Genomic DNA, 19765 nt, shown 5'->3' on the forward strand with positions numbered 1-19765 from the left:
TCATATTCCCTAGCGTCATTATAACAAAATCTAATGATTTAATAACATTTTATGTAATAATTTAACCAATTCAAAAGTTAATGTTAGGTTAATTTACATACATGTGTGAACTAACAGCTGTTTGACATGAAATGCGCAAAAACCTCACAAAACATTGTGAAACTTTTTGAAAAACATTATAAAATCAATTAAAAACCATGTCGAAGATATTTACACCTACGAATCAAATAAAACTGACAAATGTCGCCGTTGTACGCATCAAAAAATGCGGACGACGCTTTGAAATTGCCTGTTACAAGAACAAAGTTGTCTCGTGGCGCAATCAGGTGTAAGTACAAATTTATCAAAAAATGAACAAAAAACTAATTAAAACATTAGCGAGAAGGATATAGATGAAGTCCTACAAACCCACACGGTCTTCCTCAACGTCTCCAAGGGCCAGGTCGCGAAAAAAGAAGACCTACTCAAAGCATTTGGCAAAGACGACCAAACTGAAATCTGCAAAGAGATTTTAACGAAAGGTGAACTCCAAGTGTCTGATAAAGAACGCTCATCACAGCTAGACGCGTTATTTAAAGACATAGCAACGACTGTTGCGGATAAATGCGTAAATCCCGAGATAAAACGTCCTTATCCAGTCACAACCATTGAGAAAGCAATGAAAGATATTCACTACTCAGTGAAACCTAATCAAAGTGCAAAACAACAAGCACTGGTTGTGATAAAGATGTTAAAAGAGAGTATACCGATAGAACGGGCACAAATGCGGCTACAGGTTGTCTTCACAGGCAAAGATACGAAAAAATGGAAAGAAAAACTGACAAAAATCCAAAGCATTGAAGTAGAGAAAGAAGAAAGGAATGAAGATCAATTAAGTATTGTATTTCTAGTTGATCCTGGTTTTTATAAAGCTGTAGATGATTTGCGCATGGAAACAAAAGGCGCGGCGATGTTAGAAATCATGTCTTACAAAGAGATGGTTCTAGGTGAAGAATTTTTGTAGTTAAACAATAAATTAATCCCGATATTGCACGTTTATCTAATATTGGCAGTACATTTTTATTTGAGCTAAACAAATAACACTTTACTCTCAAATATTCAGCTGCCATGAGATACAACCCTATAAATCTCTAGTGAAACATGATAAAATCTCCTCTTAGACGAATAAATGCCATCGATAATAATTCATTACGTTAAATATAGTCCGGATTGATTATTGCGCTTGGAATTGTTCGTTACCTTTCGGTGTGTATATACTCTCAGCGCGATTGTCCAACTTGGACGCAATGCGTGATAATGTGAGCAGGAAATCCGCTAGTCGATTGAGGTATACTTGGACTTCTTTATCAAGCATGTTATCGCGTACTAGAGGCACAACTGTGCGTTCAGTACGTCTGCAAAGTGATCGGGCAACGTGTAGAGACGCGCTTGCTATCCCACCGCCCTTGAAACACAATAATTCGTTTAATTTTCATTAAAATATTAAAAAAACGTTAAAAACTTTGTAAAATGTAAAACTTACTGGAATAATGTATAATTCAACTGGAGGTAGTTGTTTGGAATATTCATTGATCCATTCCTCGAGTTCTTTTGTATGTAAAGCTGGAATTGTTGTTTTTTCTTTGTCGATTTTTCCATTGCATCTGGAAATCGCTGTGCTTACATCAATAAGCACTGTTTGAATCCTCATTAATTTGTGGATGTAATCATGTTCGGCGTCTATTGCATGTTCTCTTGTTAAACTTAAAAAATATTATGTAAATACATGAAAAATTGAATAATATCTATAAATTTACCCAATATAACTCAATAATTCTTCTGTTGCGCCAATGGCTTTGAAAACTCTGTGATCTTTTGGTAATATATCCCCAGATAAACATGTTGTTGTGCCATTATCACCCTGATGACTGAAAGACGCTGGTGGAGGCGGTGGAATTGTTGGTTTTGCGTGTACATCGATATTATTATCGGTTTTAGTCACATTTGCTGTGGCATTTTTAACTTGTTCGGGACTTGCTCTACAATCAAAATATTTTAATAAAAGCTTAGTAATTTACACAAATAATGATACGTACATGTTAGCTGAGAAGTGCTTCACTAGCTGCCTGTTTGGTGCAATCAAAAGACGTCGAATAAACATGTTTAATTAATAAATGAGAAAATTAAATGATTATTTTGTATCTATCCCAGGTTAGAATCAATTAATAACTGTCAAGTTATTCACAGCGCCATCTCGGAATTCATCCACACACCGCACACACATCCACCATCTTTATTTGGAAATTTTTCGGCGTCATAAATTCTGGTCATTGTCAGACGACACCTGATTAATTCTGTGTAGAGAAAAACAATATAAACCTGTGCCTAAAATCTAAACAACGTTGTATTGAGTAATTATTGAATAACGAGATTAATTCGCGTGCATCAATGCATCGGACGTAAACAATCGCGCATCGACTGTGATTCACAAACAACAACATAACCTGCATGCTTGTTGGTATGTTGTTATGATTACAGCCAACAAGTGCATGAAACCGTCCAACGCGGCCAACTTCCGCAGAAAAACCAGTGACTAATATTTACTACTAGTGCTTATGTCGAAATGAAGCGCAGTTGCAAGCAGGAGAAATAATTTCAGGAATTGTAGTTGCAAAGTTTCATTTTCATCATGGTGGTGATTGCTGAGTATCAATATAATTACTGGATGCACAAAACACATGACCAAAATGTTACACTTACTTGCCTCATGCCCAATGGGCTGGTTATACCTCTGCAAGTGTCTGGACAGGCTACGTTTAGTGAAATCAAAGAGGTAATTATGATATAATCAAAAATATGAATGTTTTTCTTAAAAAAATCAATAAAAATGTTTAGGATCTTTGGTATGAAGCACAAAAACTTCCTCTTTATGGCATGTTGTATGATCTTTCAAAGTACATCTTCTGCTATGTCAATTCCATGGCGGAATTGGAAGAAATCACACAGGAAAATAAACAATTGGATGAAGTACAACCATTTTATGCTGTTTTGAAGATTGTGGAATGTCACAGTGATAAACGCGAGCAGGAAACACTGAATAAAAAGATTAGTCAATTGATTGGAAAGAAATTGCCCACGTTCGACGCGTTGAACAACCCGGAAGTGAATCAATTCCGCTTTAATATGCGTAGTTTCGTTGATAAAATCTCGAAACAACGGCAGAAACTCGGCTGGAAGGAACAATTGATGTACCAGTGTCCTCCGAGGATGTATTCTGGTGAGGTTGATTTTATTCTTAAAGAAGCCGAAGAAATGAATCAAGTTTACCAGAAAGGGAAGATTATTTTGTCTGCTACCGCTGAGGAAACCACAGAGGTAAAGAAAACATTAAAAAAACATTTTTAAATTAAATTATATATTTTAGAGGAGTTTTAAAGTTAGTATAGAATCAAATGCGACTCCAGCCGCGTTAGTAAAGAAAATCCTCGATAAAACCGCCCTCTATAAAAACCTGCGACCCGATCAGACTGATGAATACGTCTTGAAAGTCTGCGGAAGGGATGAATACCTCATCGGGGATCATCCCTGGTGAATTTTCAATATATAGCTGAATGTATCTCTTGGGACAAAGTCCCGAGCTTGATTACAATATCACGCTTTAAATTACCACGTAAATACAACTTAAACGTAATAAAAATCAATAAAACTAATAAATTTCTAAATTTTAGAGCTAGGAGTTTATGATTATCGATATATAACGTTAACTAATCACAAGAAACAAAGTTCAACGCAAACTCTGCGTAAAAAAGGCAACATTCGCTCTGTCTGGCGCATAGAAAACAAATTTCAGATTGTTATACAGAATATAAACGATATTAACAGCTTCATGTGCGATACAAAACGCGGGCCGGTGGAAATCGGCGTATTAGTTGGTTTATTCCACGGTGGTAAGTCCGTCTGTGAGCCACAGAAGTGTAAAGAGCATGTGTTGACTGATGAAGAGATGCAGAAGCGTACAATGATGCTCAATGAAACTTTAACGTTTGATATCCAAGTGTGTAATATACCCAAAAGTGTAAAATTATGTTTTGCGTTGTATGAGGTGACGAAAAATGGTAAAAGCGGCAAAACAAAACGCATGAATAAAGATATACCGATGGCATGGGCGAATACAACGGTGTTTGACTTTAGGAATCAGTTAAAACCGGCGCTATGACTTTATTCATGTGGAATTATGCTGAGGATGTGATGTTCATGAATGAGGACCTTTTGCATCCATTGGGGACGGTTGTAAGCAATCCCAATGTGTCTAATTCAACGTCGTTGACACTCACGTTCAATCCGTAAGTTTTTCTTTTCATAAATTCATAAAAACACAAAATAATCGTAAATATTTGTTTAGACAACATACAGATGAAAACCACACGATAATCTACCCATCCTCAGAAGAAATAATGAATTATGTAGAAGGTAATGAATTAGATGATTGTCATGAGACAGAAAAAGGCAACGATCCGGTTCCGGAGCTCTTGAAAATCTTCAATGAATCCATCGGAGATATTCACGAGCAAGACAAGCAGAAACTATGGAAGAATCGTGATGTTTTGCGTGAACAAGCACCCAGTGTGCTGCCTAAACTATTACAATGCATAGATTGGGATAATCGTAATGTTGTGTGTGAAGCTATGACAATGCTTCGACTCTGGGAGTTGTTACCGGTTGAAAGAGCGCTCGAACTGCTTGATTATGCGTATGCGGAGGAATTTGTCAGGGCTTATGCTGTGCGATGTTTGAATAAGATCACCGATGATGATCTCTTGTTATATTTACTACAATTAGTTCAGGGGCTTAAACACGAGTTATATCTTGAGTGTGATTTGGTTAAATATCTTCTGGAGCGTGCGTTGTGTAATCAGAAGATTGGACATTATTTATTTTGGCATTTAAAGTAAGTTTTCGGGGGTAATTTTGAGTTTTTTGAGTGGAAAAATGAAAATATTGTGTTGTGTTACTTATTATACAGCTGAAAGTTGTGGTTATGTTGTTATTTTTGACATTTGACACTTTTTTGACATATTTTGAGGTTAGTTACATATCCTGCTCAATTATACTTGTTAATAAGTAATATAACACGATATTTTGATTAATACTTCAAATATTTACATAAAAACATTGAAAAATGTTGTTATTTTAGGTCTGAAATGCAAGTGCCTTCAGTTTGTGTTCGTTTCGGCCTTGTTCTCGAAGCCTACTGCCGTGGCAGCCAGGATCACATGGAGATTCTCTATAAACAAACGCATTACCTCGAGAAACTGAAAAAATGCAGCGAAAAAGTCCGAAATCATCGCGATAAAGACAAGGCTCGTTCGGAGTTTATCGATCACCTTAAAGAACTGAAGATTGACGATGTTATGCGTGACTTGACCAATCCGCTCGACCCGAGTTTCCGCGTAAAACGCCTGAAATTAGATAAAATTAAGATTATGGATAGTAAAATGCGGCCGGTGTGGCTGGTGCTTGAGAATGCTGATCCATCCGGTGAGGATATTTATATGATCTTTAAAAACGGCGATGATTTGCGCCAGGATATGCTCACGCTGCAAATGCTGCAGATTATGGACAAGTTGTGGAAGCAGGAGGGTTTAGATTTGAGGTTAAATTTGTACAAATGTATATCGATGGAGTATCGTGTTGGGTTGATTGAGGTTGTGCTCAATGCGGACACCATTGCGAATATACAGAAAGAGAAAGGTTTGTTTTCAGCAACGTCTGCGTTTAGGAAAGGCTCGATTTTAGATTGGTTGAGAGAACATAATCCTTCGGAAGTGCAAATGAAAAAGAGTAGTGTGGAGTTTCTCAAGTCCTGTGCGGGATATTGCGTTGCCACCTATGTTTTGGGCGTTGGTGACCGCCATTCGGATAATATTATGGTAAAACGTAACGGGCAATTGTTTCATATTGATTTCGGGCATATCCTTGGACATTTCAAGGAGAAATTCGGGTTTAAACGCGAGAGAGTCCCGTTTGTACTCACGCATGACTTTGTACATGTTATTAATAAAGGGGAGAAGAAGGCAATGGAGTTTAAAACGTTTTATTTGTACTGTGAAAAGGTAAAACACAAATATTTCTTAAAATGTTTGATTAAATATTATTTTAAATTGTTTTAGGCGTTTATGGTACTAAGAAAACACGGTGAATTCATCCTGTCGTTATTCGCCATGATGATTTCCACAGGACTACCCGAATTATCCTCCGAAAAAGATTTAAACTACCTGAGAGAGACTCTAGTGTTATCCCTATCGGAAGACGCTGCAAAAAGTCATTTTCAGTCAAAGTTTAATGAAGCCTTGAGTAATTCATGGAAGACTTCGATGAATTGGGCGACGCACAACATATCGAAGAACAACAAGGTTAACTAACCAACTTCTAACCTCAAAACGTGTATATTTTGTATGATTGTCTCGTGCAATATGGAAACTGAGATTACAGAACGCTGTAAAATGTAAACTGTAAATGTAAACTATTCATAAGTACAAATTGAGATTCAGATTGAAAACAAATACGATCTGCGTCTGGTTTTATTTAAGATATCGATTGAATTTGAAGTAATTGATATGTGTACGTCGACTGGCTTCTTGGTTGCGACTTGATTCGAGATTGTATGTCATTCGATTCGTGAACGGCGTACGCGATGCATGTCCCGACCTAAAATTCTATATTTATTGTGTAAACATTGTGTAAACTCGATAAGATACAAGCGTTGTGTGTGTTACAGTGTGAAACATCACTGAATTTTGTTTTGTTTTTCGGTGCGTGTGTTGCGTTAGAATGGAACAGACGCCATTACTGTCAGTAAGTTGTGTTTTTCTACGCATTTTTGCGCTTGATTTGTTTCTGTTATTATCGGGGCGTGACCTTATGTTATCAGCAGACATTGAAATCGTCGGTGCTGCACTCGATCAGCTACGGTATCAATTCCGAGCGCGCTGGGAGAATAATCCCGCCTGAAGAGCGCATTACATACACATGGAGCGATCTGAATGTGTTTACCGAAGATAATTTCAAGTCTAAGACGAGAAATCCGTTCAAACGCCCACAGATTGTTCATAAACATATTTTAAAACATGGTTGGTAGTTTAATATTGAGGTTATGTTTGTATTTTATGACATATGACATGTTTTGACATATTTTGGGGTTAGTTACGGGTGTTGCACGTCCGGGTGAATTGTTAGCCATTTTGGGATCCAGCGGCGCAGGGAAAACTACTCTGTTGAATGCGTTGACGTTTAGAAATCAAAACAATACGGTTTTGACCGGTGTACGCAGCTCGAATGGAATACCACTCACACAATCAACATTAACAGCGCAAAGTTCTTATGTACAACAGGATGATTTATTCTATCCACATTTGACTGTCCGTGAACATTTAGTCTTCCATGTGAGTTGGGTTGCATACATCCAGAGTAAATTTAAGGTTAATTTACACATATTATAGGCTATGGTGCGCATGGATAGAAACATACCGGAATCTCAACGAATTAAACGTGTTAATGAAGTTTTAACAGAGGTAAAACACAAATCTAACCTAAAATAATCAATTAAAATAAGTTTTTGTTTAAAGTTGAGTTTAAAAAAATGTGAAAACAATCTGATAACTTCCCTGAGCGGCGGAGAAAAAAACGACTTGCGTTTGCAGCGGAAGTACTCACTGACCCTGCACTGATGTTCTGTGACGAGCCTACTTCCGGTTTGGATTCATTTATGGCTTTGAATGTTGTACAAGTTCTCAAAACTTTAGCGCAAAGTGGCCGTACTGTTATTTCAACTATCCATCAACCTTCTTCAGAGATTTACGCATTATTTGATAAGGTTATCTTCTTATCCGAAGGGAGGATTGCTTTCCAGGGCACACCCGATGAAGCAGACATCTTTTTTTCCAGTATAAAAGCGCCATGTCCGCATAATTACAACCCGGCTGATTATTACATTGAATTATTGGCGATTGTTCCCGGTGAGGAAGAATCCTGTCGACAGGCAGTTAATATGATTTGTTCAGCGTACAATAAAAGTGAATTCGGGGAGAAAATCAAAGTTACCACAGCAAATATCATGGTAAATGGCATACATAACCTAAAAACATGTTAAAGTAATGTTTTTATGTGTAAATTTAAGAGTAAAATGGAATTAAGTTATAATGACTTCTGGACTGTTGAACCAGCAGGATGTGTTTATAAAAATTCATGGTGGACGCAGTTTAGGGCCGTTTTTTGGCGAAGTTGGATCACTATCATGAAGGAACCATTGTTAATTAAAGTCAGACTACTTCAAACAATCGTAAAAAAACATTTTAAAAATTTTAAACACAAATATTGCTAATTTTTAATGTTTCAACAGATGATTTCAATATTAATCGGTGTAATTTACTTCGATCAGCAACTAAATCAAAATGGCGTCATGAATATCAATGGCTGCATGTTTATCTTCCTCACAACGATGACATTCCAGAATATCTACGCTGTTGTCAATGTAAACACAAATAACATTATTTATTATCATAATTATCGATTAATTTTTAGTTATTCTGCAGTGAATTCCCCATTTTTCTTCGTGAACACACCAATGGCATGTATCGCACTGATGTGTACTTCCTGTGCAAGACAATCGCTGAAATACCATTGTTTACTGTACTTCCGGTTGTCTACATAAGCGTGTGTTACTATATGATTGGTTTAAACCCGGATGTTACTAGATTTTTCACTGCGATGGCCATATTGGTTTTGGTAGCGCATGTAGTGCTTGGTTTTGGTTATTTAATATCATGTGCAACGACGAGTGTGTCAATGGCGATGAGTGTTGGTCCGCCATTGATCATTCCGTTCTTATTGTTTGGTGGATTCTTTTTAAACATCAGGTAAATATGATTTTTGAGGTTAAATTAAAGAAAATGTTTTTATTTTTGATGGTTTTTAGTTCAATCCCTATATATTTCAAGTGGTTATCGTATTTTTCATGGTTTCGTTATGCGTTTGAAGCTTTGATGATCAATCAATGGTCGGGAATCACAGAAATCACTTGTGGGGAGGATGCTTTGAGTTGTCCGAGTAGTGGCGCTGTTGTTCTCGAGATATACAACTTTTCACAGGTTAGGTTACAGATTTCTAACTTATCATACAAAAATTTAACCTAAAATAACCTAAAAATCTTTGTTTTTTGCAGAAAAATTTAATGGTTGATATTACTATGTTGGTTTTACTTGTGGTGTTGTTTCGTTCAATGGCGTATGTGTGTCTCGTGTTGCGCACGCTCAGATAACCGCCATTTTTTATTTGTACACTTTCTGTACTTCTACGAGTATTAATTTACCCGTTGCATCGTATGAAATTACACCTGCTTCCCTACAAGTGCAATAATCCACACCCAACATGATTTGAATACATAGACTCATGTGAAAGCTGAAGTAGAAGTTTAGTTTGTTGTTTACTTGCATACCAGCGACGTGTGTGCTAGATTGAAGAAAATAAACAAAGAAAATCGTATTATCGCCGTGTTTATTTAAGATAATTAAGTTTATATTTAGTGTTTTAGTAGTTTTGTAGTTGAATTTTAGTTGGAGTCAAAGCATACATCAAAATGGCGTCGAGTTCAGGCTCCACGACGAGTACCAGTGAAGAAATCGTGTTGCAATTGTTAAAAAACGTAAAAATACAAAAATCATTTAAAAATTAATTTTAATTTAATATTTATTTACTTTAGGAGAATGAAAGTGTTGAAATTCATGAAAGTCCGAAATTCAATCGTAGTTACGAACGTTGGTCCCCGACGGAAGAGGGCGCTACCTTGGTCTTTCGTGATTTAAACATCCACGTGCGTGATGGTAAACAATACAAAACAATTATCTCTGGTGTTACTGGCGCTGTGAAACCAGGATCGCTTGTTGCGTTGATGGGATCAAGTGGGGCGGGGAAATCTACATTAATGGCCGCTCTTGGGTATCAATCGCAAAACAAACGCGATGTGTCAATCGAAGGGGACATTTTATTAAATGGCCGACCGATTGGGCCCTATATGAAGACAATCAGTGCGTTTATGCATCAGGAGGATTTGTTTGTTGGGTCACAGACAGTTTGGGAGCATATGCAATTCAATGCGAGGCTTAAATTGGATAGAAGGATGTCAAAAGACGAGAGGGATGATAAATGTATGACACTTTTAAGGAGGTTAGGGTTAAGTCATGCCCTACATACTAAAATAGGAGGGTATGGTGAGGAGAAATCGTTGTCAGGGGGTGAGAAGAAGAGATTGGCGTTTGCAACTGAAGTAAGTTTAAATTTAACCTAAAAATTTACTTAAAATGAGTAAAAATGTGTTTTTTGAGGTTAGGTATTGATCTGTCAACTTATATTCCAACATAACCTAACTTAACCTTAATTATTTTGTTTAGTTATTGACAGATCCACAAATTTTGTTCTGTGATGAACCTACGACAGGTTTAGATAGTTATTCAGCCAGTAAACTAGTAACAATGATGAATGAAATGGCCGCAAAGGGTAAAACAGTTCTCTGTACAATTCATCAGCCTTCATCACAGATTTTCGCTATGTTTAGTCAAATAATTCTATTATCTGAAGGCAGAATTGCCTACATTGGTTCTACGGTGTATGCAACTGAGTTTTTATCAAGGTAACCTCAAAGTTTTTAACTTAAATATACATAACCTATTTTTATAACTATTTTTAAATCAAAGTATGGGTTATACTTGTCCGAAAAACTATAACCCCGCTGATTATCTCGTGAAAACTTTGGGTATAACACCGGGAGCGGAAGAAAACTGTAGGCAGACATCGCGCGCCATCTGTAATCGCTTCGCAGTGAGTGATTATGCAAAGGAAGTGGAGGTTCTTGTCCAGTACGAGTGCCATATTGGATCAACGTATTTTGAAGAGGTATATTTATCATTTATCATGCAATGTGCAAGATTTAATAAAGTGTGATCATAAATCACATCTAAAATATGATTTTTTAAATACGCAGGGGAGGATGTTTCAAGATGGCGACCAGAAAAGTGATAGTTATCAAAAAGAAAGATATAAAAGGATAAAATTAGAAGAAAAGTACATTCGGGGAGATTTGTAAGTCTGAAAGTGAGGTTAAATTACATAAAAATTAATTTTAAGCGTTTTTGATTCACAGCAAAGAAGTTTTTTGGTGGACGAAATTTTTTGGTTAACCAAACGTTATTTCAACGATATTTTACGTAATCCTGCCGTGCAACTACTAAGAATGGTTCAAAAAATGGTAAATTTGCATAATTTATACCCAAGATTAGATTTTGTATGTTGGGTTGCAGTCAATCGCACTAATGGTAGGTTTATGCTACATTGGCACGGTTCCCCTCACACAAAATGGCGTCCAAAGTCTCCAGGGAGCTTTGGTGACAATCGTCTGCGAGAATACATTCCCTGCGATGTATTCAGTCCTCGCGGAGTTTCCAAACAACATTCCTTTGTTTGTACGTGAGAATAAAGCCGGTTTGTATTCGCCCGCCATGTTTTATTCTGCGAAAACAATTGCTATGGTGCGTAACCTCAAAAATCTTTAATAAAAACACTAAATGAAGCATTTTTAGTTACCAGGAGTTATAATCGAGCCTATATTGTTTGTTTTGATTATTTACTGGCTTACTGGACTACGACATGCTGTGGATAGTTTTATTTTGACAGCTGTGTCGGCCATTTTGGTTATGAATGTTTCCTGTGCGTGCGGTGAGTTAAAATTGAATTTTGGTTATAATTTGAGTTAAAATATGAAAATTTATTACAGGAATCTTCTTTTCTAATATGTTTGACACTGTGAACAACGCCATGTTGTGTCTGGTTCCATTTGATTATATCCTGATGATTACTTCCGGTTTCTTTGTGAATTTAAGGTTAAAATTGTGATTTTTAGTTGATATTTTGATTAATTTTATGTTTTTTGATTAGTTCTTTAGGTAAACACATTGCTTGGACGAAATATTTATCCTGGTTGATGTACGGAATGGAATCCTTGACGATTGTGCAATGGCGCGGGGTGAATAACATAAGTATGTAACCAAATATACACAAATTGATATATTGGGGTAGGTTATGATAAAGTGTTTGTTTTTTTGTGTAGCTTGTGAGAATATCAATCCGGAAGTGCCATGCCTGCGTACAGGAAATGAAGTTCTGACCCAGTACAGTTTCTCTGAAGGTCATTTGGGTCGTAATCTGTGGACTATGCTTGTAATGTGCTTGTTATTCCACATGTGTGCGTTTTTTGCTTTGATCAAGAAAGTTAGAAACAAATAAAAAGCAATATAGCTGTTTTTGTAATGACAGATGTCAAAATATGTCAAAAAAGGTTAAAAAAAGCTTGTGTGTTTATTTGTGTATCAAATATGCAACCAAATATACACAAATTTATATATTGGGATAGGTTATGATAAAATATGTGTTTTTTATGTTATTTGTAAGAATACCAAGCAGGAAATGTAAAGGAAATGAAGTTTTGACCCAGTATACTTTGTCTGAAGGTCATTCAGGTCGTAATCTGTGGACTATGCTTGTAATGTGCTTGTTATTCCACTTGTTTGCGTTTTTTGCTTTGATCAAGAAAGTTAGAAACAAATAAAAAGCAATGTGAGTAGGCTTTCTAATGACAGATGTCAGAATATGTCAAAAAAGGTTAAAAAAAGCTTGTGTGTTTATTTGTGTATCAAATATGCAACCAAATATACACAAATTTATATATTGGGATAGGTTATGATAAAATATGAGTTTTTTCTGCTTTTTGTAAGAATACCAAAGCGGAAATGTGCAGGAAATGAAGTTTTGACCTAGTATACTTTCTTTGAAGGTCATTCAGGTCATAATCTTTTAATTACGTTAATAATTTGCTTATTATTCTACAATTTTGCAGTTTTTTATGTCAGAAAAAGTTAAAAACCGTCAAGAAAACAATTTATTTATTTATTCCTGAATGCACCTTGTGCGTTATTCACACGTTGATATTAGATAAATGCGTATCTAGGTTTGCCTGCTTGCCTGCTTGCCTGCCTGCTCGCTGGCAAATTGAAGTTGTGCGGCGCGCGGCGCTCGTCCCGGGCATTCCTGCTGCTCGCCTCGGCTCACCTCGTGCGACATCGCGCAGTCAGCTGCTGGCGGGTCGTGCAGCAGCAGCAGCACAGCCCGTGTTGTGTGTGCGTTGTGTGTGCACGCAGGACTGTCATGGAGGCAGTTTGACAGCCTGCGACGACGACCGCGAACACCGCGACGACGACGACGACGATGCCCACTGGCCCGCCGGCTGCCACCCTCGCGTACACACGCGCGTGAACACCACCAGCCATTACCGGAAACAGGAAGACCCGAACGATAAACAAGCAGCAGGCACTTTCAGCCGAGCATCTTATAAGGTAATAAACATACTATATAGAATACTATTGCTTATTGTAAATATAAACACACTGTACACACACACAGACACACAGAACAGTGAATTGTTTAGTTTAATTAATGTTTGTTGTTAATTTGATGGTTATGTTGTGCGTGTTGTGTTTGACGATCGATTTTCGTTATCGCTATCGATAGCGTAGCGTGTGCGGAGAGCTTTTACTCTTTTGTTTCGTTTGCCTGCAACCAAACACACACACATACACACACATATATTATATGTATGTATTAATATACAATGCGTCCGTGCGCTTTGTATTTATTTACGCGCGATGCATGAATCAGTGCGTGGCCTTATAATATTCATAATACCTATCGATTTTACCACACCGCCGGCCCAGGTTTATCTTTTATCTCGTGTTTGGCTTTTGTTTGGATTAAACACACCTCGGTTATCATTGGAATTGTCGCCTGGTAAAAATTTACTAAATATTTATTTAAAATCATAAAAATTTTATAAATTTTATGTAAAATAATATTTTTTATGAGGCGACAATACCAATGCACCTGCTGGATATTATTCTAGTAGGCTTGTTGTTAAAAGTTGTATCCGAGTGTGAGTTTGAGCAGTTTTCCGGTTTGTGCGCATGGTGCGTGTAATAAAATCGCCTCCCTTGAGAACCCAGCCGGCAGCCGGAGCGTATTGTTTACCAAAACGACCCTGAGAAAAGTTGAGCGCCGAGAAAAGGTAGAAAATGCACGGCACTGATAAGAATAGATAAATGTTTGCGATTCACACAGCGGAAAACTAAATTTTCATGTTTTTTGCGCGATATTTTAAAAGTTGTTGAGGCGGAAACGCGCTTTTAAAATTTCCAAGTGAATTGTGAAATTGCGCGGGAAAACGTGCGCCAAAGTCCGGGCATTTTGTATATAATCAATTTCCACGGAGTTTCTTATTCAATTACGCGTAATGCCGAATAATGTCAGTCGCATCCGGTTTATTAAACTTAATTTCGGCGACTTTTGGGGAACATACAGTGTATTTAGGTAAATTACACGATGATTCAGAAAATGTCGCGTGGAATTCTCTATTGTAATATGCAACAATTTTTGAACCCATGCCAATGCGGCTATTTTTGAAATCTATTCGAATTTTGAAGCACATTCGACAATTTTAATTTTTGTAATTTGTATGTGTGTGTGTGTAGGCAACTTGTGGGCAAGTAAGTGGTATTAAATATTTACGCGCACGGCGAGCGAGTTTCCGCTATTTTTAGTCGGGGCAACAAGTCCGCACATTCTTAATTAACTTAAAAATATCTTCATCTAGTGTAAACACGTGTTTCAACTCGATAAACACGCCAGGTTAAATATTTTTAACCCAAGAGTGGATTTTTCTTACCTGGATTGAGAGCTACTCATTTGGGTAGCTCATAAATTATAACCTGATATTAAAAGTGAGGTTAAAAATAAGTTTTAGGAGATTTTTAGGAATAAAAGTATGGTTAAAAGGTTAAAATCATTTTATTGTATGTTGGGTTGCATACAAAGTCCAAATTCTCTTTTTCTAATCAAAACTGAGAGCTACTCATTTGGGTAGCTCATAAATTATAATCTGATATTAAAAGTGAGGTTAAAATAGGTTTGACGGGATTTTTAGGAGTAAAAGTAAGGTTAAAAAAACATTGTTTGTATGTTGGGTTGCATACAAAGTCCAAATTCTATTTATCCTAACCAAAACTGAGAGCTTCTCATTTGGGTAGCTTTCAAATATTAACTTAAAAAGTCAAGCATATTGTATATTAGTATAATTCCATTAAAAATACAAATAAATGATGAATCCAATTATTGTGTACCGAGACTAACCTTGAACGTAAAACATAAATCGATAATTTCTTACCGTTTACTCGTAGTTGAAAGTGTTGATATTTTTCCCTCTGCTGCCGAAGCCTGGTTTATTTTCGTGACCTAATTAACGGCGGTTTGTGTGTTGTTGTGTGCGGTGTGCGAAAAATAAATTTAGATTATTGGCGCGATGCGCGATCGTTACCTGCGGCGCGAAAAGCGCCGTCGAAAGAAAAACAACGCAACGCGCGAGCCGTTGAAGTTAATTTAGTCGCGTGACACGTGACGCGACGACATCCGCGTGATCCTGAATGAAAGCAGCAAATCGAATGAGAAATTGGAAAACGAAAACGGCGCTTAAATATCTCGCATATTTTGGCAGCCAAACCAACTCAAACAACTCAATTTATTATGTTTGAGGTTAGGGTAGGTCAGCAGCACACACAGATGAAGATTTAACCTAAAAAATCAATATGGAGTGTCAGTGTCCTTGACAGCATATGTCATTCGCCTTTTAGAAAGGTACCATGTTGATTAATCGACGTTTTCCGTATTTTCTTTCACTTTTTTTTAGTTTCCCGAAAGTTATTTTGTGAGTTTGTGTGGGTGGGAAGGTCGTTTATCGATGGCGACGTCAATAGGGTGCGAGGGTGCGAGTTTATTTCGGGTCAAGAGGGTACAAACTAGATAAATTACCCTCGGCGCATTTCAACGCCATCTGGTGGTGGAAACTTGAACTATTGATGAATTAGGTTAAACTAATGGAAATTAATTTTTGATGAAAGGTGTTAATGTTAAAATGAGGGTTATTTAATCAACATAATGCGATAATGCATTAATGTGACACCATAAAAAACGCACTATTGATTAATTCATTAATGAATAACATACAGTGTGTTATTTTGAATATTTTGATGTTTTTGTGGAGATTAGATGTTTTTAGGTTATAATTTCGTATAAATTATGTTTTGACAGTAGTAATAAACACTTTTGAAAAAACAACACGCCGTACCTGTTACCACGCGCGCGCGTCTCGTAGCATTTGCTTATAAAATGCTTGAAGCGTTTTGATTTTGTGCCGCTTTTTGGGGAAAACTCACGATTGTAATTTATCTGCGTTTTATGTTTGGCGTTTGCCTCCTCCTCCTCCTCCTCCTCCGCTCCTCATCCCTCTGCGTTCGCGACCACGCAACATGGCAAGAAACGTGTTTATTGGAAGGTCCTCGTGCCAATCTAAATTGTGCGCTCGTCGTTTGCACGCGATCATGCATACATACAATGTGTTCATTGAGAAAAAACACATTGAGAAAATTTCAGAACCTTTACACTCTGTATTTTAATTATTTTCTTATCTTATCTTATAGAGAATTTTCCAAACTTTCATAATTTTCGATCGGTTGGTCGCTAGCGCTTTTAGTTTAAAAGATATGTCCTAAATTCTCAAAAAACACTCTACCGTTACTCCCTACGGTGCCCTGAACTCGAGTCACTTTTACCGCTAGCCTCGTACGGTGCCCTGAACACGAGCAAAATTTACATTAAATACACTCAAGGTGATTTTTAAACATTTTCTTGTGTGGACATAGTGTATGTGGTGTTATTGTATCGTGAATTATAGAGTTTTGGTCGGGAGGAAAACATAAACATATCATTTCGAAACACGGTGAAGGTGAAACACGTTAAATTCCCCGACCGGATTTCCGAAAATTTCCTAAATTTTGTCTTAAAAAATAAGTCTGAGTTTATTTTTCGTGTGTCGCCATCTGTGCGGCACTAGTATCACTGGCTTTATGTGTGATTTATTGTAAGTAGTGTGTAGTTCATGTCCTGGCACGCGTACAAAACTATCTTCCACATTTCTCTCCATGTTCTCCATGTGCGCTGATTAATTTCGAGGATTTATCGTCCTCCATCTTGTGTGGAATCTTCAAAGCGGACAAATTGCGATCCGACGCTTCATTATACACTCGTATACAGTGTGTAGTGTAGCATACACATCAACATAAAATACTATCCTGCTTGGTTTTTAGGTTAAATCCGTTTTTCTGTTGTTTCTGTGTCAATTTCGATCGACACGCACTCGTTTTAGCATAATAATAGTCATCCGGCGTGGAAATCGATGAAAATGCGTGCGGAAAATTGAATATAGGAAATTACAGCGTATATTGTAACTTCTTGGTACATAATTGATTAATTTATGTGCGGGTTTACGAGTATCGACGCTGCAGTGTTGGTTGCCTAGCTTAAAAGCTCACTACAAGTAATTGACGTATAGTAGCGCATGGGACACACTGTATATAATAATAATAATTTAATTCTAGATAATATGTTTCTTAATGATTTGAAATGTAAATTTTTTCACCGGAGTAATAAGTTCCTGTTTATGTTGACTACCGCGGACAACTATGGCTTTATTTAGTCCACGCGCGACAAACTTAAACATTACGCGCCGTAATAAATCATAATTTGTGCACGTGCATGTCACGTGTCGTTGACAAAAAACCTGGGATGAAAATTGATATAAATTAGCGCACACGAAATTACCTTTTCAACACTCACACACGGATACAAGATGGCGGTAATTAAACGACGTCGACATGTCAGCGGATATAATGCGCCCTGGCGAAATGATAATAAATTACTTAATGTTTAATGTAATTGAGCGTATTGTAGGTTTTTTCTCTGCGTGTGTAGTTTGGGTTGCCTAACTCGGTGTTTATGATCCGCCGGCCTCACGGGGTGGTAATCATGGTCGTAGATTAATTATCGACCCGCTGGATTTCATGGGAATTACCGAAATGTCTGTTTAGGCTTAATTCGCTACGACATAACCTCACATGTTCACCCTCGCAGAAGCAATTCCTCGGATTCATCCCTTTAGTGCTGTTAAACTGTTAACGGTCAGACTGTTAACGACCCGATCTGAAGTTGAAGGGGTGCTTCTTTTGCTGAATGCAGCCGCTAGATGGCGTTGGTTGCCGGCGAGAGGTTGTACGCTAATCCACAAGGCCGTGTACTCTAATTACTGCTGTGGATCTTCTCTGATCATATATTCGGGCTCAGTGTGGAAATCCTGGCAAGTTGCTGCCAGTAAATCATTTAATGCAAGGTGACATGTTATTGTGAGCTAATGTCGCGTCGGTTTCACTCGGAATTCGAAAAAAGGAGTAAACACTGAAGGAAAATGACGAAAACATGGCGACAAGCTGTCAGAAACGTGAATTATGTTGTTACATCATCAGATAATCTTTGTTTTGTGCTGGTAAACAATCTGGAATAATATACAGGGTGTTCAGAAAGACAAAATTGGAATTCTGAAGTAAAATTTTAATTTTTATGAAAAATTAAGGAATAATTTTTGTTTGGTGATGGTAAAATGTTTAAAAATATACAGGGTGTTTAGAAAGCATAGAAACTGGTTTAAAATGTTTTGAATTGCGTTGTTGAAAATAAAATCCTCGGGGATTTTTGGCGCGCTTGCTGAAAGGCGATAAGAAGTCGTTGATAGAAGGATCGTGCACCTTTAAGGAGTTTGGCGGAACAGGATTTTGCTTATTTCCTCAAAGCGAGCTTCCCTTTTCGCCGAGAAGGCAGTGTTTGTGTGCGCTGCTTGGTGCGGGATGAATGTTTAAAAGTTGAAGAGCCGAAAAGCAAACTCCCGCAAGAAGGACAAGAAGGACTCTCGCGCAAGGACGAGAAAGTGGAATGTTTGCGATGCTTGCGAAGCTTTCACTTGAATTATTCAAATAAGGAAATTCCATCCTACTACTACCACTACCAGCACGGTTTCTCTTATGATAGTCTTTATCTTTTTTTTTTTCTTCTAGGAAAGTAAAAAAATAATTTTTAAATAAATATTTTAGCTTTAAACGATTTGAAAATGTTTTTTTGTGTGTTTGATACACGCAGGAGAAGAAAAAAAGTAGCGAAAGTTTTTGCAAAGTTTTTCTTTCCGACCGCGTGGCGTTTTCCGTTAATCCATCGCATAATTCTCTCATTTACGGAGATAAAAAAATCCACTTGCTGGTGAGCTTTAGTTTTTCCCCGCACTTATTTCGTCTTATTTTTCATTCGTCGCGCTCTCGGTGTCGAACCGGAAAAAAGTTATAAATGCGAATTGGCCCCGAATACGCCGCGCACCTCGCTCGTCGTCCTTGCAAGGATTCACCTAGATAGGCGACCGGCGCGCGCGAAAAAGTTTTTCTCGGGGCCGTGCGCGATAATCCTTTTCCTTTGCGCGCCCGGGAAGTTATGAGGAGGCGGGCCGTACCAGGACCCGCTTTTTGCGCCCCCTCGATTGCTGAAAACGTGAAAATCAAAGCGAAAGCGAAAAGAAAATTGCCGAATTGCGTTTTAATATCACAGAAAAAAACCACCCACCTCTAAAAACTACAACTTACCGATGTCACAATTATTATTTTGTTAAGTTTGAGTATTTTATTGCGCTTTTTTTTTCTTTTGGGTTTTTTTTTTTTGGGGGAAAAGTTTTTTGCGAACACGTTTAGCACACCTGTCGGTGAGA

At 37.4% G+C, this 19765-nt stretch overlaps 6 protein-coding genes across 6 annotated transcripts in view; 5 read left to right on the forward strand and 1 right to left on the reverse strand.

Annotated features, from left to right (window-relative positions):
* The first annotated feature begins 107 nt into the window (after window positions 1-107).
* Window positions 108-1043, forward strand: Sbds (SBDS ribosome maturation factor). The gene is made up of 2 exons (XM_065317160.1): window positions 108-328; window positions 379-1043. The coding sequence occupies exons 1-2, from the start codon at window positions 198-200 to the stop codon at window positions 1001-1003; spliced, it is 756 nt and encodes a 251-aa protein (XP_065173232.1). The 5' UTR covers window positions 108-197; the 3' UTR covers window positions 1004-1043.
* Window positions 1016-2286, reverse strand: LOC135803517 (corrinoid adenosyltransferase MMAB-like). The gene is made up of 4 exons (XM_065317161.1): window positions 2076-2286; window positions 1797-2018; window positions 1523-1742; window positions 1016-1444 (listed from the first exon to the last, which is right to left on the reverse strand). Exons 1-4 carry the CDS (start codon window positions 2138-2140, stop codon window positions 1214-1216), a joined length of 738 nt encoding a protein of 245 aa, XP_065173233.1. The 5' UTR covers window positions 2141-2286; the 3' UTR covers window positions 1016-1213.
* A 1-nt stretch (window position 2287) lies between these two features.
* On the forward strand, window positions 2288-6542 carry Pi3K92E (phosphatidylinositol 3-kinase 92E). Its single transcript, XM_065317158.1, is given in 9 exon segments — window positions 2288-2812; window positions 2875-3354; window positions 3404-3560; window positions 3563-3649; window positions 3708-4181; window positions 4184-4322; window positions 4382-4927; window positions 5174-6092; window positions 6150-6542. Coding segments are annotated over 9 exon segments (3198 nt in total). The 5' UTR covers window positions 2288-2668; the 3' UTR covers window positions 6402-6542.
* Window positions 6543-6648: 106 nt separating this feature from the next.
* On the forward strand, window positions 6649-9519 carry w (eye pigment precursor family transporter white). Its single transcript, XM_065317159.1, is given in 11 exon segments — window positions 6649-6834; window positions 6911-7109; window positions 7183-7421; window positions 7479-7550; window positions 7605-7656; window positions 7659-8095; window positions 8156-8317; window positions 8378-8509; window positions 8560-8894; window positions 8954-9125; window positions 9200-9519. Coding segments are annotated over 11 exon segments (1920 nt in total). The 5' UTR covers window positions 6649-6810; the 3' UTR covers window positions 9296-9519.
* Window positions 9520-9540: 21 nt separating this feature from the next.
* Window positions 9541-12436, forward strand: LOC135803518 (protein scarlet-like). The gene is made up of 10 exons (XM_065317163.1): window positions 9541-9679; window positions 9737-10300; window positions 10425-10663; window positions 10728-10970; window positions 11182-11278; window positions 11331-11558; window positions 11610-11745; window positions 11804-11909; window positions 11965-12065; window positions 12137-12436. Exons 1-10 carry the CDS (start codon window positions 9614-9616, stop codon window positions 12310-12312), a joined length of 1956 nt encoding a protein of 651 aa, XP_065173235.1. The 5' UTR covers window positions 9541-9613; the 3' UTR covers window positions 12313-12436.
* Window positions 12437-13133: 697 nt separating this feature from the next.
* The window catches only part of Camta (Calmodulin-binding transcription activator), a 48792-nt gene continuing 42160 nt past the window's right edge, over window positions 13134-19765 (forward strand). The window contains 1 exon segment of the mRNA XM_065317409.1: window positions 13134-13418. The gene's annotated coding sequence lies outside the window, so the exon portion shown is untranslated.

The sequence above is a fragment of the Atheta coriaria genome, unplaced genomic scaffold (genome assembly GCF_025399875.1).
Source record: "Atheta coriaria isolate IRGN ID8LTWV9N9 unplaced genomic scaffold, Caltech_Dcor_3.1 hic_scaffold_3_pilon, whole genome shotgun sequence".
NCBI lineage: Eukaryota > Metazoa > Arthropoda > Insecta > Coleoptera > Staphylinidae > Dalotia > Dalotia coriaria.

Coding starts and splice junctions, on each gene's coding strand:
- Sbds (XM_065317160.1), top strand. CDS start 198: ATGTCGAAGATATTTACACCTACGAATCAAATAAAACTGACAAATGTC. Junction 329..378: donor GTCTCGTGGCGCAATCAGGT/GTAAGTACAAAT, acceptor TTAAAACATTAG/CGAGAAGGATATAGATGAAG.
- LOC135803517 (XM_065317161.1), bottom strand. CDS start 2,140: ATGTTTATTCGACGTCTTTTGATTGCACCAAACAGGCAGCTAGTGAAG. Junction 1,743..1,796: donor GAATTATTGAGTTATATTGG/GTAAATTTATAG, acceptor ATATTTTTTAAG/TTTAACAAGAGAACATGCAA. Junction 1,445..1,522: donor TTGAATTATACATTATTCCA/GTAAGTTTTACA, acceptor TTGTGTTTCAAG/GGCGGTGGGATAGCAAGCGC.
- LOC135803518 (XM_065317163.1), top strand. CDS start 9,614: ATGGCGTCGAGTTCAGGCTCCACGACGAGTACCAGTGAAGAAATCGTG. Junction 9,680..9,736: donor TGTTGCAATTGTTAAAAAAC/GTAAAAATACAA, acceptor TATTTACTTTAG/GAGAATGAAAGTGTTGAAAT. Junction 11,279..11,330: donor TAAGAATGGTTCAAAAAATG/GTAAATTTGCAT, acceptor GTTGGGTTGCAG/TCAATCGCACTAATGGTAGG.